The sequence below is a fragment of the Rattus rattus genome, chromosome 1 (genome assembly GCF_011064425.1).
Source record: "Rattus rattus isolate New Zealand chromosome 1, Rrattus_CSIRO_v1, whole genome shotgun sequence".
Taxonomy (NCBI): Eukaryota; Metazoa; Chordata; class Mammalia; order Rodentia; family Muridae; genus Rattus; species Rattus rattus.
This window is the reverse complement of record NC_046154.1, coordinates 46116868-46141667: the sequence shown is the minus strand read 5'-3', so window position 1 is coordinate 46141667 and position 24800 is coordinate 46116868. Positions and strand designations below refer to the sequence as shown.

The window sequence follows — 24800 nt, the reverse complement described above, 5'->3', positions numbered from 1 at the left end:
AATGCACATAGTGCCTTGTCTTCTTTCTCCCATCAGTAAATGATAACCATGGTGTTGAAATTAGACAGTTACAATTGTTAACACTCATCTTCAATGTACCCATGGACCTTACTAAGGATTTTACTGTACTATAGTACAACAGGTTATTTACCTTCTCTTTCACCCACTGAATGGTTTCTGAAGGCAGAAACCATTTCATTCTGTCAGTGGAAAGCCCACATTGCATAGTGCCTAGTGTGTAGTAGGTAACAGATGTACAAAAGCAAAAATAAATAAAAGCATGTGGTCTGTGTAGCATTAAGGTTAATACCTTACGCCCCTACAAAGAATTTAATGTAGTTGGTAAGCTAAGATAGATACAATATACATGAATAGCTAATTAGTGACATATTAAAATGATTATTTTTTGTAAAAATACAAAATAAATTCTAGGATGTGGGAAATGAGCCTGAGTTCACTAAAAGGAGGAACTAGACTAGGCTGCAAGCATTTTATCAAAAGTAAATGATTTGCAAATAGGGAAACCAGGAAAAGCACAACACCAAATATAAGACTTAAGAGAACAACAAATAAAACAGTTTGGGCCAAGAAAACAAGCCTATGGGATAATGAAACAAAGTAACACAAGGCAGATAGTGAAAGAGATAGGGATAATAGTTGGTTGATAGAGTGCTTATGTAGCATTCATGAGGCCTGGGTTTGATCCCAAACACCACACAAAATCAGGCCTCATAGGGCACACCATCAATAGACACTATAGAGGCAGAGATAGAAGGCAAAGGGTACTTGTCCTCAGCTACAGGACAAGTTCAAGGTAAACATAGGATACAAGAGACCCTCAGGTGGTGGTGGTAGAGCATGCTTTTAATCCCAGCACACAGGCAGAGGCACAGGCAGAGAGGCAGAGGGGCAGAGGGGCAGAGAGCAGAGGCAGAGAGGCAGAGAGGCAGTGAGACAGAGAGAGAGAGGGCAGAGAGAGGCAGAGGGGCAGAGAGAGAGGCAGAGAGAGAGAGGGGAGGGGGAGAGGGGCAGAGAGAGAGGGAGAGAGACAGAGAGAGGGAGAGAGGGGAGAGGGGCAGAGGGGAGAGAGGCAGAGAGGTAGAGAGAGGGAGAGGAGCAGAGGGGCAGAGAGGGAGAGGAGCAGAGAGGCAGAGAGACAGAGGGGCAGAGGGGCAGAGAGGCAGAGAGGTAGAGGCAGAGAGGCAGAGAGACAGAGAGGCAGAGAGGCAGAGAGAGGCAGAGAGGCAGAGGGGCAGAGAGAGGCAGAGGGGCAGAGAGGCAGAGAGGCAGAGAGGCAGAGAGGCAGAGAGGAGAGAGGAAGAGAGGCAGAGAGGCAGAGACCGAGGCAGAGGCAGAGAGGGGGAGAGAAGCAGAGGGGCAGAGGGGCAGAGAGGCAGAGAGACAGAGGGGCAGAGGGGCAGAGGAGGCAGAGAGGCAGAGAGGTAGAAAGGCAGAGAGAGGCAGAGGGGCAGAGGGGCAGAGAGGAGAGGGGCAGAGGGGCAGAGAGGCAGAGGGGCAGAGGGGCAGAGAGGCAGAGGGGCAGAGGGGCAGAGGGGCAGAGGGGTAGAGAGGCAGAGTGGCAGTGTCTCAGAGGCAGAGAGAGGCAGAGAGAGGCAGAAAGAGGGGCAGAGAGAGAGAGAGAGAGAGGGAGAGGCAGAGAGACAGAGAGGAAGAGAGGCAGAGAGCAGAGAGAGAGGCAGAGAGAGGCAGAGAGAGAGACAGAGGCAGAGGCAGAGAGACAGAGAGGCAGAGAGAGAGAGAGAGAGAGGGAGAGAGAGGCAGAGAAGAGGCAGAGAGGGAGAGAGAGAGGCAGAGAGCAGAGGCAGAGAGAGGCAGAGAGAGGCAGAGAGAGGCAGAGCAGGCAGAGGCAGAAGGAGCAGAGAGGCAGAGAGGCAGAGAAGCAGAGCAGAGAGGCAGAGAGACAGAGAGAGAGAGGCAGAGAGAGAGGGACAGAGGAGGCAGAGAGGCAGAGAGAGGGAGAGAGAGGTAGAGAGAGGCAGAGAGGCAGTGAGAGGCAGAGAAGCAGAGAGGTAGAGAGAGGCAGAGAGACAGAGAGGCAGAGGAGCAGAGAGGCAGAGAGAGGCAGAGAGGCAGAGAGAGGCAGAGAGGGGCAGAGGCAGAGAGAGGCAGAGAGACAGAGAGGCAGAGAGAGGCAGAGAGGCAGAGAGGCAGAGAGAGGCAGAGAGGCAGAGAGGCAGAGAGGCAGAGGCAGAGAGACAGAGACAGAGGCAGTGAGGCAGAGAGGCAGAGAGACAGAGAGGCAGAGAGAGGCAGAGAGGCAGAGAGGCAGAGAGGCAGAGAGGCAGAGAGACAGAGGCAGAGAGAGGCAGAGAGGCAGAGAGACAGAGAGGCAGAGAGGCAGAGAGAGAGAGGCAGAGAGGCAGAGAGGCAGAGAGGCAGAGGCAGAGGGGCAGAGGGGCAGAGGGGCAGAGGGGAGAGAGAGGCAGAGGGGCAGAGAGGCAGAGGGGCAGAGAGAGGGAGAGGGAGAGGAGAGAGGGAGAGGGAGAGGGGAGAGGGCAGAGAGGCAGAGAGGCAGGGAGGCAGGGAGGCAGAGAGGCAGAGAGGCAGAGGGGCAGAGGGGCAGGGGCAGAGAGGCAGAGAGGCAGAGAGGCAGAGAGGCAGAGAGAGGCAGAGGGGCAGAGCAGGGAGAGAGAGGGAGAGGGGGGGCAGAGAGGCAGAGAGAGAGGCAGAGAGGCAGAGAGACAGAGAGGCAGAGAGAGGGAGAGGAGGCAGAGGGGCAGAGGGGCAGAGAGGCAGAGAGGTAGAGAGAGGTAGAGAGAGGTAGAGAGAGGCAGAGCGACAGAGATACAGAGAGAGGTAGAGAGAGGCAGAGCGACAAAGAGACAGAGAGAGGTAGAGAGAGGCAGAGAGAGGCAGAGGCAGTCAGATCTCTGAGTTCAAGGTCACCCAAGTCTAGAGAGTGAGTTCCAGGACAATAATCTTGAAAACTACCCCCAAAAGGAAGGGGGATAAGTATCCCAAAAGAAATAAGAAATGTATTTCTTACAAGAATGATTGGGTTTTACCTACTACCTAGACATGTTAGTTACCTAATGTAGTACATTTGTGATGTAGTGTGTGTGTGTGTGTGTGTGTGTGTGTGTGTGTGTGTGTGTGTAGTACATATGTGATGTAGGGTGTGTGTGTGTGTTTCATTCTGTTGACAAGTCTAATGTAGCTTATACTGGCTTCACATTCACTATCCAGCCAAGACTGGCTTTGAACTCCTGATCTCCTGCCTCCTTCAACTAACAAGTGCTGGAATTATAGGCATGCGTCATACCTGGGTCTTTGGGAGGGAGGGATGGTGATACAGATTTCATCTATGCAGCCCTAACTGACCTGTAACTTATTATATGAATCAAGCTAATCTTAAATTTGTGAAGATCCTCCTGCTTCTGGCTCCCAAGTACTAGGATTATAGGCCTGGATATTTGCCATATATTTTCCCCTTAAATTAGAAAATAAAGTAACAAGAAACAAGAAACTACCTTCATGAAACTGTTTTAAACTTTAAGTTTAAAATACTTAAGTACCTGGTACATAATGCTAAGAGATATTATTTCTCCCTTTAAATATATTACATATTATTGTCATTATTATTATTTTATTTTATTTTTTGAGATTTATTTAATTTTAGTTTATATATGAGGGTTTTGCCCGTACATATCTCTGTGTATCACTTGCACACCTAGTGCCTGTGGAGCCCAGAGGAGGGCATCAGATCCACTGGGATTGGTGTTCCAGTTGTGAGCCACCACAGGGGTACTGGGAATTGATCCTGGGTCCTCTGTAAGAGCAGTCAGTGCTCTTAACTGCTCAACCATCTTTCCAAACCCTTACCCTTATTTTAAAAACAAACAAACAAAAAAACCCAAAAGAACTGTATAGTCTAATTCTCACAGTCTTCACATCATAAACTCAAGTAGGTTTCCCAATGTAAATCCTCACCTTCATTTTGTTCAAATTCATCTAATACCTTGTCCAGGTTGTAAGCTTCTGCTTGGAAGTAATTCTCCATCAGTGAGGAAACACTGCTGAAGAGACTTATTTAAACCTAAAAAGTTAAAAAAAATTAAGATACAATTTGAATTACTAAAATATGATTCACAGATCCTAGGTATACAAGAAAGAACAGCAAATCTATTTGGACAATGATAAACAATATTAAGATCTTCAAGTGTGGAAACCTGTCGACTAACAATTACCAAAACGCAGTCAGCCTCTATATCTGTAAATTCTTTGTCTACAAATTAAACCAATGATGGATGAACAATATTCAGGAAAAATGGGGTATGTTCTAAATATGCATCTTTCTAGTCACTTCTCCCTAAGAAAAACAGTTAAATAGCTATTTCTTTAGCACTATATCTTAGTAGTCGATGAGTTACAGCATGCAGGGCGCCATGAACAAGTTATATGTAAATACTCCATGGACTCTGAAACCCACAATGGTACTAGGGTCACTTCTCCACGAACACTGAGGGACAAATGTACAACTATAATAAGCATAGAAGTCAGACTTATTTAATAGCTTATCTTCAAAAGATAAAGTATAAGCGTTGGGAAGGAATCATTTTCATTAGTATAAAGATACATTTCTCCAAGAAAGGGGAGTGTTCATAGCTTCTATTAAGTAAAAAAAAAAAAAAATGATAAGAAAGTTCAAGCACAGGTAAAGGATATTAGTTTTAATTTTAAGAATGACTGACAATTTTTTTAAAATCTCTCCTTTTTAGATAAAATTGTTAAACTTCTCATACTGCTGACTGAAAAAGCATATATACAAGATATAACAGTTCCTAAGGGAGTGCCATGTAACACCACAGTAGGAGTTTTTAAAATGCTACTGATGATTCCTTTATCATTTATTATTTAAGTTTTGGATTTTTCATAGTATCATACCCCACACTGGAGCCCAGGCTGGTCCATACTCCCGAGGGCTGGGATTACTGTTATAAGCCTCATCAGGCTTACAGCTGATTATTCCTTTTCTGAGTAGATCAAACTTAGATTTACTAAGAAAAGTGGGGAAATGCTCCCAAGACAGGAAGGTATTCCAAGGGAAGAATACCTCTGACCATCCCTTTAAACTAACTCATCTTTTGGTATGTGTCCATGTGTTTGTGTATATGAGTATATACAGCTTCATGTGAGTGTGCATGCATATGCAGGTTCAAGTGGAGGACAAAGGCCAAAAGGCCAACCCAGGGTGTCTTCCTCAACCGTTTCTTCTCTCTCTCTCTCTCTCTCTCTCTCTCTCTCTCTCTCTCTCTCTCTCAAGGCCAACACAGGGTGTCTTCCTCAACGTTTCTTCTCTCTCTCTCTCTCTCTCTCTCTCTCTCTCTCTCTCTCTCTCTCTCTCTCTCTCTCCTTCTCTCTCCTCTTTCTCTCTCTCTCTCTCTCCTCTCTCTCCTTCTCTCTCCCTCTCTCTCTCCTCTCTCTCTCCTCTCTCTCCCTCTCTCTCCCTCTCTCTTCTCTCTCTCTCTCTCTCTCTCTCTCTCTCTCTCTCTCTCTCTCTAAGAGAGAGGTATATGCACATGTGTTTGTGAGTGAAAGTGTGTAAATGTCATGACATACATACCAGAGACAACCTTGGGCATTAGTCTTTGATTGCCACCTTGTTTGTGACAGGGTCTCTGTTGTTTTTCTGCTATGTACACGAAGCTAGCTGGCCCAGGAGCAGCCAAGGATTTTCTTGGCTCTATCTTCCCTCTAACAGTATGAGCACTGGGATTATATATGTTGACCACCTCACCTGGCCTTATGTGGGTTTATGTATGAATTCAGATATTAGTTTTACACAGCCAGCATTTCACCCTCAGCACGCTAAAGTAGTGCCTGGTGATTTATTATTTGTGATGAGTTGTTATTAAAATTGTTTGCTATTAATTTCCTACTTAACATTGTTTGCTATTGGCTAAATTATAAGGGTTTTTATGTTAAGATCAATAACTAAGGCCTGACTGTACTGCCTCACACACAATGGTTGTACAATACATATCAATCTGTTGGTCTGATTATTTACTAATGCTTTTATCCCCTGACTTCCCTATGGGGCCTCATCTCTGCTGTCTCCAGGAACGGTTTGAGGTCTTGAGTCTTGAGACCCTGGTTTCATTTTCAAAGAAACACCTGTGGCTTTCTGAAGCCTTGAGGGAAGAAGTAGACTTCTTCTTACATAAGTTAGGATTTATGTTAGGATTCTTTACTAGCCTTCTTACAAAAATGTCCATTTTATGCAAATTAGTAGCTCACTAAACTCACAAGTGTTATTTCATAGTGGAATATAATGGGGTTGGAGATATGGCTCAGAGGTTAAGAGCACTGACTGTTCTTCCAGAGGTCCTGAGTTCAAATCCCAGCAACTACATGGTGGCTCACAATCACTTGTAATGGAATCTGATATCCTCTTCTGGTGTGTCTGAAGACTGCAGCAGTGTACTCATATAAATAAAATAAATAAAATTTTTAAAAAAGGAATATAATTACTTTGGGTTTTTTTTTTTTTGGTTTTTGGGTTTGTTTTTTTGTTTGTTTGTTTGTTTGTTTGTTGAGATAGAGTTCCTCTGTGTATTCCTGACTGTCCTGGAATTCACTTTGTAGATTAGGATGGCCTTGAACTCAGAGATCTGCCTGCCTCTACCTTCCAAGTGCTGGGATTAAAGGAATGTACCACCACTGCCTGGCCTGGATTTTTTTTTAAAGGATGTTTACGTCTAGAGTACCTCCACTGATGAGAAAGCTTTTAGAAATTCTGCAGAATTTCACCCTTGAGGTCCCACTGGCAGCACTGATTCGATTGTTGCTTTTATGTCCTCTTCCTTGAACTTCCCTTTTGTGCCCCAGGGACCATGTGTAAACTTATGAAGGCAAAACTAGGTACTACTATTGTCCCAGTCACTAGATTACAGTGACAAATAAGATTATGCCTTAGACCTAAAGAAGCTCAGGGGGAAAGAATGAGTTAACTTAAAACTTAAAATACTATGGCAGTACTAATTGCTATATGACTAAGGAGGAGTTGGATGTATCACTATTTTTTTCTAATGCCATTGCTCAAATCCATGCTCTTTTTCATGCTAAAATTAGCTATAATCAAAGGTTAACAGTAAATTGATTATAAAAGGGAGAAGCCAGCACTAGTAAAGAAATTAGTGTCATGACATTGATAGTTACTTCAAAAACAAACAAACAAAAAACAGAGCTGAAGAGATGGCACAGCAGCTAAGAGTGCACACTGCCCTTACAGAGGACTCTAATCCAATTTTAGCACTCATGTCAGGTGGCCCACAATTGCCTATTCCATGGGATCCAACACACTGCTCTGGATTAAACCTGCAATCTCCATCAGTGCTTAGGAAAAAGAGGCAGGAGGATCACAAATTGGAAGTGATCTTGAACCACACAGTGACCTCCAGACTAGCATGGACTACCCAGATTTTGCCTCAAATTAATTAATTACTGTCTTCCTCTGAATTAAAGTAAAAATCATTTTGAAAAGTTACTGTTAGTTTAACAAGAGATGCTGGTAATGAGGCAAGCAGTGTATGTCCGTCTACCTGTATTCACAGGTGTAATCCATCACTCAAGTTTAGTGTGACAGAGAAATAAAACAATGGCTTCCCTACCTGTCCCCTCAAGCAGCCTTCTCTGTGCTTGCTCATGATGCCTGCTGCGCCACTAGCCAGGACTGCTGATCCAGAATGTCTTCTTTGATCCTACAGAAAAACCAGACTGCTTATTACATTTGCTAAAACAATAAGCTCTCATTTTCATCTTATAAACCTGCTAACACCAGACAAATAAAAGTAACAAGTCTCAACTAAATTATAATTACATCTTCAGATTCAAAGACCTGCTCAGCGTGGAAAGCAGCCACACATACATTTATTGAAGAAGGCAAAACTTCAGCGTCCGGGAAGAATTAAGAAAGTCTACAATATATAATAAAACAAAAGCAGGCGATTTCTGTCCGATGACTGTAACTGCTGATTCATAGAGACACCAGTCACTTTATGCTAACAACAGGTCCTTCTTTTTTTTTTTTTTTTTTTTTCCCCCCTGGAGCTGGGGGACCCAACCCAGGGCCTTGTGTTTACTAGGCAAGCGCCTACCACTGAGCTAAATCCCCCCAACCCACAACAGGTCCTTCTGAAACCCAAAGTTAAGAAGAAAACTGCTACCTCACAAGAATGTCCTCAAATGCCATTTTCACCCCCTCTGTATGTATCTCTGACTGTCCAGGAACTTACTGTAAATCAAGTTGGCCTTGAACTCATAAGAGATCCACCTGTCTCTGTTTCCCAAGTGCTAAGATTAAAGTCGTGTGTATGCTACTGAAAATTATTAAACTGAGTTTAAAAAGTTTCCTACTGAAATTTTTATTGCCAAACAACTGTTTTCCCTCCAAAAGGAGTGTATTTGTATCCCAGACATCTCTCACTGCCTAAAAGCAGTGGATCCATTAATGCAGGATATTGAATATTACTGTTAATAGTATGTCAAAGGCAAAATTCCTCAAATGCAACATCCTTTCTCTGAAAAAAAAAAAAGACAATATCCATAAACCTAGCATAGTCCAATTTGCATGCCTCTTTAAGTTCTTAGCAATGATCACTTTTTTTTAAAGATTTATTCTATTTTTTTTTTTTTTCTTTTTTTCGAAGCTGGGGACCGAACCCAGGGCCTTGCGCTTCCTAGGCAAGCGCTCTACCACTGAGCTAAATCCCCAACCCCAATTTATTCTATTTTTAATTATGTGTGCATGAGTTTATGTGCACAAAAGAGCTAGCACCACTGAGGCCAATAGAAGGTGGATCCCCTGGCACTGGAGTTACAGGTGGTTGAACTTGGGTCCTTTACGAAAGGCAGCAAGTACTCTTAATTGCTCAACTACCTCTCTAGCCCTGTGAGAATTCTTAGAGGCCTAATTTAGCTTTGTACAGGACTGAACACTGGAAATAATAAAAATAAAGACTAAGAACATCATAATCATGATATTTTCAGAATAGGTAAAATTCTTAGAGATTAGCCAACATATCTAAATATTATATTATCTAACATGAAAATTATGTGCTTATTAAGAAAAAGCCCAAAACTACAAGTTCTGGAGATCAATAAAGAATAAAGATCACTTGTCACAGGCTTTGCTATCTTCACGAAGTGGAGGCTAGTGATGAAGGAATACACCATACAATATCCTCTGATCCGATTGATAGGATAGAATTGCCCATCTAGACAACACAAAATCCTGTACACATCCATCCCTTAATAGTCATAACAACCTGTAATATGTGCAAAGAGGAATCTTAACACCCACTGCCATGTTCTCTCCTCATTTTTTCATGTGACTTAATTGAGTACAAAAGAGCGTATGGTGGCTGGGTGCACCAGCCGCCACAGAATTGGGATGTGTATGTTTGGTGTGGTGGAAACCAGCCAAGAAGGCTGTGAGTGAGGGCAGGGTAGCCTGACAGGGTGCCATGTTGGAATGGCTCTCAGACAAAGGGTCAGAAAGCAGTTGGGGTCAGCATGGAGCTGCTGAGATAAATTAGCGCTAGTTCCAATGGCCTGTGGGTGCCAGAACTAGCAAAGGGAGTGTGACCACCAGGGTATGCCGGGAACTGGTTCCACCACTTTTTCATTTTTACTGCAACAAATATCTATGGTTATTTTTACTGTATTTCTAACACAAGAGGCAGTATAGTTACATAATAGTTAATTTCTTGTTTTAATGGCTACTTGACTAGGGCACAGGTTGCCCATACTACTTCTGGGTGTTTCTGAGGGTGTTTTAGATTGAGTTAAGTTTTGAATTGGTGGATTAAGTAAAGCAGACTGCCCTCTCACATAATTAGGTATCTTCCAAGTCACTGAGGACCTAAAGAAGGACAGAAGGATTCTCTGTGTGTGTCTAATTTGCCTTGCTGTCTTCTCCTGCCTTGGAACTGGAACTTTCATAATTATCATCCAGTCCCAGAACTATAATCCTACCAGCTTTCCTGGGTTTCCTGACTGCAGACATCAGACCATGAGACTTCTAAGTTTCCAGAATCCTATGAGCAATTTTTTATTTACATATACAGACATTTTTTCTTTGAAACTGAGTCTTAACACATAGCTCAGGCTGGCCTCAAATTCACCATATGGCCCAGGGTAGTCTTGAATTCAGATACTTATCACTTAATGATGGAAATGCATTAAAGAAGTGCTTTCTTAGGTGATTTCTTGAGTGTTCTTAGGTGTGTGAACATCATAGAGTTCATTAGTATAGCTTGGCTGACTCATATTTACCTGGTTAAATCTTCTCAATTCATCTGAGTTGTTCCTTATTTTCCATTTTCTGTGGTCAAATTGCACTTATGTGTTTCTTGTCTAATGACAACACTACAAATGAATTTACATTGTTCATTTGCCTCTCTCTCTCCCACTCCCACTGGAAGATGAAATGATTAAGAACAAGTCCTGTACTGGGTGTGGCGGTATACAACTTTAATTCTAGCAATTGGGAGGCAGAAGCAAGCAGATCTCTGTGAGTTTCAGGCTAGTCTGGTCTTCCGGGCCAGCCAGAACTACATAGTGAGACCCTGTCTCAAAAAATAAAACAACAACAACAAAAAAGAGCAAGACCCATGATGTCTTCATTCTTTGTAACCCAGGGCATGACACAGTTTTTAGCAAATGCTATATGAATAACCAACTCAAGTAAAATTAAAACTCTATATTCTACATTCAATAATCAAATTCAAGGTAAATATTTTGTCTGTCCTAAAAGAGTAATACTCCTGAGAGCATGTGTATTGAAAGGCAGAAAGGAACATAAGAACAAGTTAAATATATGCAAACTGTTGCCCCCCCACTCCCCAGCACAGCTGTAGCCATTTTGTTCCATGCTCCCCAGCTATTTCATATCGTTGCCGTAATATGCCTGCCAGTCATTGACAAGAAAAATAACTTGACTCAGAGCAGAATCATGCTGACCTCATACCCTGTTATGTTCAGTATGTTCTGAAGTTTGCTAGTCTTAAGAAATTCCACAATCATAAGCTTCACTTAGGACACATCAAATTAAAGATCAATATGAACTGTTATATCTAAAAAGGCTTGAGTCAGGGCCAATCACACTACAGAGTTTCCAGCATCTATCTGCATATGATCTCACTGTAGGCTTTGTGGGCTTTTTTTTTTTTTCCTTTAAAAGCTGGCCCTGAGAAATGTCTGGGGTCCCAGCTCCCATGTCTGGAGCTATGGCAGTGATCTTGGGTATGTGTAGTTCAATAAACCAACCCTGTTTAACTGAGATCTGTGTCTGAGGGGTTTGTGTGGCAATTTCTGAATCTCAACAAGAACCTAACATAAAACAAAAATTAAAAACATAAAAATTAAACATTTATTTAGTGTGTGTGTGTGTGTGTGTGTGTGTGTGTGTGTGTGTGTGTGTGTGAGAGAGAGAGAGAGAGAGAGAGAGAGAGAGAGAGAGAGAGAGAGAGAGAGACTGATTCAAAGAACAACTTGTAAGGGTCAATTCCTTCCTTCCACTATAGGTTCCTAGTAATAAAGCTTTGGTGTCATTACCCACCGATTTATCTCTCTGGCCCCCATTTGTCTTAAAGAAATATTTGAATAAATATAAAAGATAATACAAATTAAACTATTAGATTCAAGTTTAAAATAGTTTAAAAAATGAGGAAAATCTAAAAGTCAAGTAAGCAGGAACAATTTACAAAATGAAATAAAGCTTAAGACCTCATTTTCTTTTAGGTAAATTTCACTGTTTGCCAGGTGGTGGCAGGGTATGCCTTTAATCCCAGCACTTGGAAAGCAGAGGAAGGTGGATCTCTGTGAGTTCAAGGACTGCCTGTCTATAGGATGAGTTCCAGACAGCCAAGGCTGTACAGAGACCCTATCTCAAAAATCCAAAAACCAAACAATGTTCATTCACACTGAAATTAGTTTTGTCTTCTCCTAAGAATTAAAGATTGAATCTTTTTTTTTTAAGATTCATTTATTATATATAAGTATACTGTAGCTGTCTTCAGACACACCAGAAGAGGGCATCGGATCTCATTACAGATGGTTGTGAGCCACCATGTGGTTGCTGGGATTTGAACTCAGGACTTCAGGAAGAGCAGTCAGTGCTCTTAACTGCTGGGCCATCTCTCCAGCCCAGATTGAATCTTTCTAATAAAATTACTGCATATTCCTAAAGGAAAAAGGTGTATATAAGGGCTTTTAAAATCAGAACAGGGAGAGAGACATTTCCTATTAGAAATCAACAGTTTTCTTAATTTCATTTGAGACTAAAAGAACTATTAAAAAAAAAAACCCAAAGCAAAACAAAACCAAGGTCTCACAATGTAGCTCTGGCTACCTGGAACTCACAGAGATCCCCTGCCTCTGATTCCCAGGTGATAGAATTAAAGGCATGCACTGGCTAAGAGGACAAATAAATGTAAAGACCCAGGGAGGTGGTGGTGCACACCTTTACTCCCAGCTCTGGAGAAGCAGAGGCAGGCTGATCTCGGTTAGCTCCAGGCCAGTGAGATCTACAAAGAGTTTCAGGACAGCCAGAGTTACAGAGAAACCAAATCTCAAAACAACAACAACAAAATTAAAGTATTTAAAAAATGCATACACACAAATAGAGAATCCCTTGATAGCTAATGTTTGGGTAACAAACTTTTTTTTTAAAAGGGTCTACAGTCATAATTTTTTAAAATTTGTATAAAAAAATGGAAAAGAGAATTGAGTTTACTTGACTGTCAATTGATTAAAAGAAAAGCTACTTATATTTTTACTCTGAAACCTGAAAAGCAATGGGAAGAGGACATTAATGGTTTCATGGGATCATCTCTCCAAGATGATAATGGAAGACTAAACTTTCAAATGCAAGATGGGAGAGACTTACAGAATCATTTAAAATTAAGAACGAAAATTATTTTTACAAATAAACTTATATGGAAAATGACAGATATAAAGACGGTGTTCAGTGTGTAAAGTGCAAGGAAGCATGAGCAATCTCTGATATGCAGACGTTTTTAACAGAAAATAACAACTTCCAAAACACCAGCTGTAATTTGAGAATAGAAAATTAAGAGGCTAAAAAAGAGAATTTTCTTAGTTAAATATGTATCCTTTCTTGGTTCTGATCAGTAAGATTCACATAGAACACATTAAGTATCTTCCCAGTAGCTAAACTTCTTAATATTCCATCAGGAAATCTGACAAGGAGTTCAAACACTGCCCGAGTCTTCTCTCTCACAACCTTACAGTAATCTGGGAGCTCAGGTAGGTGTGGCAAATCTTAGCTCCCAAATGGCTGCTAGAGAACCACCCAGTCCATGTAACTCCTTCCCCATTTTCAAACAGTCTTGATATGTTGCCTAAGCTGGCATAGAACTTGCTATGCAGCCTATACTGGCTTTGAAGCTTGAAGCTCTCATGCCTCTGTCTCTCAAATGCTCAGATTACAGGTATGTGCACCACCATACCCAGTCCAAATGATTTTGTAATGTGACTATTGCTATCTTCCAAGAGAGCTGCATCTGTCTCTTTCCTCTACACCTGGACAGCCCTTTGTGCCTACATCTACTAAGAGATTAATGCAGAAAACACATCAAATGGCCAAGTCATCAAAGGTGAACCAGCTTCTGCTTGATCTCTTGGGGACACTCACTTTTTGAATACAGTTATCATGTCAAGGAAACCACACAAGAAGGCCATATGTAGCTGATTTAGTACATGAGAATTATACATGTGAATGGCAAGGCTAAAAATAACTCTAGCTTCAGTCACTGCCTAGCTACAACTTTATGAAGATCTCAAGGACCGCTTGACTAAACCCAATCAATTGCTAGAAACATAAGAGATAATAATTACATTTTTTGGTTTAATTCATTATATAGGAATAGATTAACAGAAGAATTTCAGGTTAGTAATTTGTTCTCCAAATACAATATTTCAAAGTAGAAGCTTCAAGAGGGACAGGTGAGAATGCCTTTCTTTTATTAAACAATTTTGCTCTAACTTCCAATTTATGTGACTCAATAAAGCAAATCTTAAAAAGCCAAGGTAGTTCACTCCAGCACTAAGTTAGACTGTCACAAGTTTGAGGTCAGCCTGGGCTTCCTAGTGAGTTCCAGGCCAGCCTGGGATACAATGTGAGCCCCGCCCCCTTGACAATTATAGTAACAGCAAGCAGTAGCTTGGCCTCTGAGGGTCCAGTTTAGGAAAGGTACATTATTCAAGCAAGGGAAAAGCAGGATGGGGGTGGGGTGCTCTGGAAAATACTTTTTAAAGTCTCATTTACCTTTCAGCGTTCCCTTCTTTCCAGCACTAGGTTACTAATTTTTACAGATTAATACTCAAGAACTTGCTCCTTACTGGGTATCTGTTGCATAATCAACACCACCACCACCACTATCATCATCATGGTGGTTTGAATATGCTTGGCCCAGGGAGTGACAATATTAGGAGGTGTAGCCTTGTTGGAGGAAGTGTGTCACTGTTGGGGTGGGCTTTGAGAACCTCCTCTTAGCTGCCTAGATGTCAGTCTTCTCCTGGATGCAGCTGGATCAAAATGTAGAACTCTCAGTTCCTCCAACCCCATGCCTGCCTGGACACTGCCACGCTCCTGCCTTCATGATAAGGGACTGAACCTATGAACCTGTAAGCAGGCCCAATTAAATGTTGTCCTTTGTAAGAGTTGACTTGGTCATGGTATCTGTTCACAGCAGTGAAACTTTAAGATGACAATCATCATCATTATCAACAACAACAACAACATCTCACCAAGCCAGAACTTGAGTGCCATTTTAACTATTCCTCTTACCTCTGTATTCACTAGACCTCCAAGTCTTGTCAATCACTCTTTAAGTCTTTCCAACCCATTCACTTTACTCAGTTTCCTTTGTCACCTCCCATACTTTCAACCATCTTTCATTTATTAGAATTTGAAAGATCCAAACCACTCTATTTGCGTTCCTTCTATATATTTGGTATCCTTCTAGACTATTCCATATGCATATTGTTACATCTTTTATGGGGGGTGGTGAGCACCAGAGGACAACTTGAAGGAATCAGTTTTTCCATTATGTGGTTTCTGGGGATCAAACTCGGATTGCCTTGCCTTGCCTTGCCTTGCAGCAAGTTCCTTTACCGGCTGAGCCATTTCACAACACCCTTGTTTTCATCCTTAACAACATTCAATAGCCTTCTTTATTCTATAAGACTGGCCATACTTCCATAGCGGGCAATGGTCTTTGATTTGGCACCTTTTCTCTGTTCTTAAATTCTTACTCTGTGCACTAGTGATCTAGATCAATGTAAGCATTTATCTGTCTATCTTGTCCATTTCCACTCCCCAGAACAGAGTTTTATATCAATAGATATGCTGCAACATGGAGAGGTCTTGAGAATGGTATGCTAAGTCTAACATGTTGCATATTTTTCTCTCTCTCTCTCTCTCTCTCTCTCTCTCTCTATCTCTCTCTCTCTCTCTCTGTGTGTGTGTGTGTGTGTGTGTGTGTGTGTGTGTGTGTGTGTGTGTAGCCATGGATGCCTTTGAACTCCTGATCTTCCTTCCTCTGCCTCCCAAATGTGGGATTACAGGAATTACTATTACGTACGACACACAGGGTGCTGGGAATAAAACCCATTGGTGCACGCCTCTAATCTCAGAAACTGTAGAGTTGAGATGACAAAGATCATGAGTTTGAGTATGGTACAGGTCAGAGAACAAGAGAGTGCCTCAAAAATTATCATAATACAAGATAACATATAAGTGAAAAAGTCCTGGGGTCAGACAATACTGATGGTGGCATGACATTGAATTTATTGAAAATAGAAAGTATACATAGAACATATACTTTAAAGGAGCTAATTTTACATTATGTAAATTATATCTAAATAACAATCAAATATTTTTAACAACAGTCCCTGAACTCAATCCCTGCACTATTGAACGAGTGAAAGAATGAATGACTTTACATGTTACTATTTAGGCCTAGGTCTGGGATAGTGGCCTATCTTTTCTCTTGTGTTTTTACAATGATTATAACATTTATCAGTCTGGTCATGATTTCTACTTAATTGATTATCTTCTCTTCCAGACTCCTAAGGTTTTTCAGACTAGGAATTGCCCTTACCATTTTATGACTATGGCAGGTGACACCACTTATGGCATAGAATACCTACTCACTACCTATCTGGGAAACAAACCGAAAGATTTCAAAGCACGTTCATCTAAGAAATTTCTAACATAAAGGATCTCGAGAGTTGTGTAATAACTGCTAAAAGTTTAATGCACTTAGAATTCCAAAACTAATGAATGCCAGAATAAAGCAATGGTTTGCTTATTGAAGCTTAAATTCTATATTAATCATGTATTGTGCTTTCTACCTACATTCACTCATATCTGGAAACTTTTGCATTAGTTTGACTACTTTGAAAAAATAGTATGATTCAAGTATATAACAATACATATCTGTAAGAGCAGACCTGGAATCTTTAACCAACCATCATAAACATGTCATATACAAGTTGGATGCTTAAGCCATGTGAACACTAATGATCCGTCAGCAGCACAAAGGTCCCTGCTATAAAATCTAGCTAATTCAAGCTTTAACTTATGCTCTAGTATTTAACAGTTGATGTTACTTTCACCAAGTCACTGAACTTCTTTGAGCTTCAGTTTCTTTGTAGTATATACTATATAATTCATAGTATATAGGAAACTAAAGTTTGTAATATATAATATACACATATTCATATATTATGTAATACATGTGCATACACATGCACACACACACACACACACACACACACACACACACACACACACACACTCAGACTGGGTTTCTCTGGGTAGCCAAGATGTTGTCCTGGAACTCAATCTGTAGATCAAGCTGGTCTCGAACTCAGAGATCCACCTCCAGAGCATGAAGTTAAAGGCATGCACCACCAACACTCAGTTATGCAGTAGTGTATTGTTAACAATGAAGAATTTTACTTGGTAAAGAGAACTTCACATGAAGTGCCTTACAGAGATTTTATACGTAATGTTCAACAGATGGTAGCTATTTAGCAAATTATTATTTAGCAAAAGTAACTTATGTGAAATATTTAGGACAAAAAGACAGAATGTAATCTGAGCCATGAAACCAATCAATGGATTGGTCATTTATACAATTAATCCATTAGGATCCTTAGTCTTAAATTGAAGTCAGGACAATGAAACAGAAAAAAACAAAAAGGTAACCTTATTGTTCAACTTTCAGAAAAGGCTAAATTTGATCCTAAAACGACACACTTTTAGATATCAAAACTCTCAATCACAGTACCTCAGGAAAAACGAGATAATCTCTGAGAAGAGCTTTATTCTCGTAGCTCAAGATCAAAATACATTAAGGAAGTAGAATCTGGGAAACTGACATTGTTGCTGTTCCACGATCTCACAGGGCTTCAATTTCTAGGCTATCAGTCTGGCACCATTCACAACCATCAGCTTCTTGGTCAAAAGCCATGACTACTTTCAACTAGTACACACTAAGCAAAGGACAGAACAGCCTAATAAATTTTGGAAAATGTAGTCTATAACAGATTTATGAAATATATGCAGACAACAAAGTCCCCTCCAATTGCCCCATCTACTGTGCGAATGATGACCATTCTCAGCAGCCAGATTGCTGACATTCCAGAAAATGTGACATCATCAGAACCGGAGCACGTTCATTGTGAAGGGCCCCAGGGGAAACTCCAAGGAGGGAGTTCAATCACATTAATGTACAGCTGAGTTTTCTTGGAAAGGAAAAGAAAAGGCTCCGTGTTGACAAGTGGTGGGGTGACAGAAAGGAACTGGCCACTGTCAGAACCATCTGCAGTCATGTTCAGAACATGAGCAAGGGAGTTACTCTGGGCTTCAGTTACAAGATGAGGTCTGTGAATGCTCCCTTCCCCATCAGCGTTGTTATTTGGGAGAATGGGTCTTTGGTTAAAATTTGAAATTTCTTGAGTGAAAACTACATCTGCAGGGATCAGATGAGGACAGGTGTTGCTTGTTCTGTCTCTCAAGCCCAGAAGGGTGAATTAATCCTTGAAGTAAATAATACTGAACTTGTTTCAAATTCAGTGGCTCTGATTCAGCAAGTCACAACAGTTAAAAACAAGGATATCAGAAAGTTTTTGGACATTATCTATGTGTCTGAGAAGGAAACAGTGCAGCAGGCTGACAAGTAAAGCCTAGGGTACCCAGTTCCAGAAACAAGATCATGGTTAAAAGTACAATTTGGGCTCTTTGGGGACAATAAAAGACTTATATATTACAAAAACAAACAAACAAACCAAAAAAAAAAAAAAAAAACCCCACAAAGTTCCTAGTACAGCCACTGATCTGAGATCAGTATTAAAAGAAAAAATGTTTAATCCTCATGTCTGGAGTACTACAACCCTAGACCATTGAGATACACTTACATACATATAGCACTGAGTCAGCAATCACTGAGATACATAACATCCTTGGGAGGGTTAATTTCACATGGCACTTTGAGCCAATGGATGCCTAGGCATCTGACTAAAGATTGTGTCTTGTTGTGTCTGTGAGAGTACTTTAAAAAAACTAGGGGTTGGGGATTTAGCTCAGTGGTAGAGCGCTTGCCTAGCAAGCGCAAGGCCCTGGGTTCAGTCCCCAGCTCCGAAAAAAAGAAAAAACAAAAAACAAAAAAACTAGCATTTCCATTGGTCTGAGTAAACTACATTGTCCTCCCCATAATATATAGACACACATATACATCATGAGATTTTTGTAAGCTCTTGGCTCATGCATTATGAAGCTATATGTCCAGAATCTGCTGACTGGTTTGTTTCTTTTTATCCTCTTTATTGGCTAGGTTTATCCAGAGAATTCTAAAAACAAAGTCATACATAAACCAACTCTGTTCATGATAATGTGCCATAATTATGAGCACATTAACTCAATTCTATACCTTGAATTTTTAGACCCTTGAATCCTATGTAAATTGCAAAAACTCCAAATCAAAGGACAGCCCCACATTCTTCATGAGTTTTACCTACAGGAGCTCAGACTGTAATAGCTACAGTCAGCATCATAGAAGAATCCCATAATGCTTCTGGCAAGGAAAGGAATAAAAGAACTATTTTGAAACAAGCCAATTCTTAACAAGTCTGTCCCCTGGAGAAACTCAACCTGTTAGAGTTATATCATGGCCTAACTGACCTGAGACAAGGCAACATAAATACCCAACTGTAACCCATTTCACCATCCTGTCCCCTGGAAACAGGGGAAAGTACTGAATAGCACTTGTGAAGTACACAAGTCAAAGAACAGGTTTGCTCAAAGACTGTGACTTAATCATGAGACTACAGAGTGTTTCCTTTTTTACCCCAACTTTACCATATTACTAAAGATCTATTTATAGTTGTTTCTTTTACCAAGTACATCGTGTCCTGCTACTAAGAAAAGGTTACAAGGCATACTGAAAGGTGAAAACAAAACCAAACACAATTTAAAGAGTTAGAGCAAGCACAGAAACCAGACTAAATGTGGCAGAAATACTGGAATTATCAGACAGGGAATGTAAAACAATTATGATTAATATAAGATCTACATAATGGCAAAGCATGAGACAAAGTGTAAGAACAGATAGGCAAGGCAAGAGAAAAAGAGAGAAATTCAGAAAAGTGTGCTAGAAAGATTGTTCAGTCAGTGAAGTGTCATACAAGTATGAAGACATGAGTTCAATTCCCAGAAGCCATGTGAAAAGGCCAGGTGTGGTGGCACACACTTGGTTTTGTTTTTTTTTTTTTGGGTTTGGGGCCCAAACCCGGGGCTTTTGCTTTCTTTGATAAGCCTTTCCCCCCTGGGATAAATCCCCCCCCCCGGAAAAAGAATTCTTTATAACAAAAAACAAAAGAATTAGTTTTGATGAAAAAGAAAATCCCCAAAAAAACAAAAAAAAAAAAAAAAGACAAAACAAACAGTAAAACAGGTGTTATAGTGCACGCCTTTAATCCCAGCATGCTGGAAGCAGAGGAGACAGATCCCTATGAGTTCAAGTCCAGCCTGATCTACATAGTGGGTTCCAGGACAGCCAGAATTACACAGTGAGATTCAGTCTCAAAAACAAATAAAAATCAGTCCACACTTAAGGAATGGTACTCAAGGTTGAACTCTGACTCCCATATGCATACTTACATGTGTGCAACACACACACACACACACACACACACACACACACACACACACACACACACGGACACGGTGAGGACACATATCAGTGCATCACTCCACCCTCATCAGAGATACTCTTTCTTTCAGTAGATGATGATTACATGGAAACTGAACAATGTGCAGAGAGTGAGACTATGGAGCACTCAGCCCATGGATGTCTTTATCACCACTCCCCACAAGACTCAGGGATCTATGTAGAAGAGGAGGGGGAATAAATGTGAACCAGAGGTAGTGTATGATTCCTAGGAAACCATTTTTTCAAGACACAACAAGTTGATAACTGGATAACCTAAATGAAAAGGGCCACATGTTAATGTTCTGTCACTGTAGCAAAATATCTGAGATAATCAATTTATAAGGCAGAAAGAGTCACTGAGGTATTTCTGTCCACAGTTGCTTGCCTGATCACGTTAGCACTGTGGCAATGTAGATTACCATGGTGGGGCCAAGTTGGTGAAAAAAGCTGTTCATTTGTAGGCGGAGAAGCAAAAACAGAGAGAAGGGGACAGGGCACCAACATACCCTCCAAGGCATACCCTCTACGACTAAATTCCTTTCATTAGCTCCAGCTCTTCAGGTTTCTACCACTTCCCATTGGCTCCTATCCGCTAAAAGCTATGTTTTCAACACTTTAACTTTAAAGGAAATGTTACGTTCAAAAACATAATAGGTCAATTCTTTGAAAGACAGAATCTGCCAAACACAAGAAGGGACTGAATAGACTTTTATCTAACAAAGAACTTATATCAATAGTTAATCTTCCAAAGCAGAAATACCAGATTCCCTGGCAAATTCTACTAAACATGTGGGAACGAAACTATACTGACTTTCTCTAATGTTTTTCCAAAAGAAAATGCAACAAGAATATTTTCTAATTCACTCTTTGAAGTCAGCTAATATTACCATAACCCCCGAACTGAAGAGATTATTAAAAAAGCTAGTTGTGTCTCTCATCACCATAAATGAAAAGATGCTGGGCAAAAATATTAGCCCATAGCCTAGTAATTATACACAATAACCAAGAGAAATTTATTGCTCCTAGGTAAAACTGGTTCAATAAATTTAAAAACTGATCCATGTAAACATCATATCAGCAGTCTACAGAAGAAAAATGAGATAGTCATATCAATGGATGCAGGAAAATCTATTTCTAAAATCCAACGGCCACTTATGATAAAAATTCAGAAAACTAAGAAGAAAGGAATGTCATCAATTTGATAAACAATATCTAAAAAATTAAAAAATTAACATCACATTTAATTGATTTTGGAAATTGAAAGCTTTATTATTAACATCAAGAACAGGATAATATTTCCTCATACTGAAAGTTCTAGCTAAAGCAATACAAGAGGAAAAGAAAATAAAGGTATAAAGATTAAAGAGAAAGAATACTGTCAGGCTGGAGAGATGGCTCAGCGGTTAAGAGCACCCGACTGCTCTTCCAGAGGTCATGAGTTCAATTCCCAGCAACCACATGGTGGCTCACAACCATCTGTAAAGAGATCCGATGCCCTCTTCTGGTGTATCTGAGGACAGCTACAGTGTACTTATATATAATAAATAAATCTTTAAAAAACAAAACAAAACAAAAAAACAAAAACAAAAAAGAATACTGTCTTTGCTCACGTATATCATGACCTAGGGACAGAGCCCAAAAGGATCAAAAGTATTCTAGGAACTAAGTATAACAGCAAGGTTGTATAAGTTATAAGGTAATCACACAAAAGTAAACTGTCTCCCATACACTAATGAGAAACAAGTAGAATTTGAATTCAAAACAGAATCATTTACAAAAGCTTTAAAATGTTTAAGAAAGCTACAAAACTCTAAGAAACAAAAACAAAGAGCTAAATAAATGGAGAGAGACATTTCATGTTCATGAACAGAAAGACTTGGTATTATCTGATAACAGTTCTTCACAACACAATCTATAAATTCAATACACATTCTGAAACTTATAAACTATTAGAACATAATGCAGGTGAAAAACTGAGAAGACTTTAGATTTGTCAATGACTTTTTAGATAGAACATCAAAATCTTAACTATGAAAAAGAACTGATAATCTGGACTTCATTACACTAAGACTCTCTTAGTTGGTTCCACACTGCCTGGAGACTGAGCAGGGGGTTTAAGTTTGGCCTGGACAACAAAGTGAAACTCTCAAAAAGAATCATTTCCCCTGGGAAGGACAAGAGCAGGGGGAGTATGGTTAGAAAACGTATATTCAAGCAAAGTACAGATAGAAGGAATAATAAACCCTATTGAGTTCCATAAATCACGATGGACCTATAATTCACAACAACCTAATGCATTTACCAATAGCTAGAAAAGCTCCAAATATAAAGTATTGATGAGGAACTAATTGAAAGCATCCTCAGTAGATGAAGCATTGCTGTACAAGCTTGACAACCAAAGTCTGCACTCCCAGAAATCATGTAAAATCAGATGAAAGAATGATGTGAATATGTAATCCAAGTGTTCCTGTAGCAAGAAGGAAGATAGAAACAGGAGGATCTCCTGATGCTCCCAGGCCAGCTAATTTGGCATTCTCAGGGTGAACATAGAGAGATAGAGTTTCAAGCCGGAGAGATGGTTCAGATAGTAAAGGAACATGCTACCAAGCCTGGCATCCCCTGGGATCCAACTATTGAAAGGAGAGAACTGAGTCCTGCAAAGTGTCCTCTGGCTTCTTTTACCTGTGCACTGTAGCATGCACACAGACACGTAAATACACAATAAATAACTGTAAAAAAATTTTTAAAGATTAGTTGGCCAGCAAGCTCCAAAGATCCTCTATCTCTGTTTCCCAAGGGAAAGTGAGTCAAAAAGCTTAAAAGCAATTTTGAACTTACAAATTCTTTCCCCTTCAGTAATGGGTGGAGGAATAGTTATGTCTCCTTGCTAGGCCACAGACTCCTTAAAGGAATGACCGTGTCATCCATGCATGGTATCACTTTCACAAGGCTTCACAATGCTACTATATAGAAGAAGCTCTCAAATGGTTTACTGACTCAGTTTCCATCTCTGAATATTCATGAAAGGATCTAAAGTAATCAGTGTAAAACCCCCAAACCCTTCCTCATAAAAAGACTACACTCTGATTTACAGCTCAAGGTAGCTCTTTAGAGTCTGGTGGTGTTTAGGTCTCAATAAACATAAATTCATTGTCCCCTTCAAGTCTTTGTTCTAGAAATGGGGAGTGGGAGGGACAAAAAACAAAACCAACCAACCAAATAAAACCTGTCCTGAACAATTACAGCCATGGGGTATTTCTGAGGCTGTGTCCATTAAAGCTACTCACATTTCACTCTCTGGTCTTTCTCACTACATTATTTAAGAATGAGTTCACTTCAGCACTCTAGACACAGCTTTTGGGTCTCCTTTTCCATGCCTGCCTGGCTAAGTGCTTTAGACTGCTTACTTTCCAGGGTATCTTCTCAGGATCTAGGTTTGCAGTCCCACATGAAACAATGCGACAATGTGGTGAAAGGGAAACCGTGCAGGATCCCTGGAGCCAGCTGACCTGAGTTTATGCACTGGCGCAGCCACCAGTTAATTATGTGACTGGACATTTCTAAAACCTCACCTTCTTTCTTTTCCTTTTTTTCAAATGAGAATATCAATAATATCTAACCCACCTGAATTATAATACTGCAATACTATTATAAAATTAAATGGCAATGCAGAAGTACTTTATAAAATAGTCTACAAACGTGAACCACTACCATATGAAGTGTGGCTCAAAGACAGTATAAACAGAAGGGCAATTCACTTCATGATGACAAGAACATTAAGAATATCTACAGGATCATAGTTACTTCTCCATAGTCTGGCATTCTTTCTTTTCTTTTTTTAAAATTTTTAGTTTTATAGGTGTTGTTTTCTGAATTTATGTCAATGTGTCACACATGCCTGGTGCCCAAATAGACCAGAGAGGGTGTTGTATTCCCTGGAATTTGAGCTACAGTTGTGAGCTGCCATGTAGGTTCTATGAATTGAACCTGGGTCCTTTGGAAGCACAGCCAGTGCTCTTCAATACTGAACCATCTTTCCAGCTCCCAAAGTCTAGCAATATTTGTTGAATGAAAAACAAAAAACAAACAAAAAAAAAAAAAAAAAAGAACTCAATATTGACCTTACCTAAATACAGAAACATCTATGCTTCAATGTCTTTCTTTGTAAAGGGTTAAACTACCATCCACTTCAAAAAGATTGCTGTGGAGATTAAGAGAATGATACCCATAGAATATAGTATAATGAACACTTCTCTCCTTGCTTCCTTCCCCTAAGTCTATTTAGAAATTGATTGAAGGGCTGGAGAGTTGGCTCAGCAGTTAAGAGCACTGACTGCTCTTCCAGAGGTCCTGAGTTCAATTCCCAGCAACCACATGGTGGCTCATAACCATCCGATGCCTTCTTCTGTGCTTCTGTGTATCTGAAGACAGCTACAGTGTACTCATATAAATAAAATAAATCTAAAAAAAAAAAAAAAAGAAATTGATTGAAAACAATAACTAGGGCTGGAGAGATGGCTCAGCGGTTAAGAGCAC

General features: G+C 40.3%; 1 protein-coding gene across 3 annotated transcripts in view; it reads right to left on the bottom strand.

Annotated features, from left to right (window-relative positions):
* Positions 1-24800, bottom strand: part of Zfyve9 (zinc finger FYVE-type containing 9) — a 155035-nt gene that overhangs the window by 90828 nt on the left and 39407 nt on the right. Inside the window, exons 2-3 of one of the 3 annotated variants that reach the window (XM_032900566.1) lie at positions 7632-7721; positions 3952-4057 (exon numbers count right to left, since the gene is read on the bottom strand). In XM_032900566.1, the coding sequence (XP_032756457.1) occupies positions 3952-4021 (70 nt within the window). In that variant the 5' untranslated portion in view covers positions 4022-4057; positions 7632-7721. Of the gene's footprint in view, positions 1-3951; positions 4058-7631; positions 7918-24800 lie in introns of those variants that run through there. The other 2 variants (XM_032900583.1, XM_032900575.1) reach the window with 2 other exon arrangements.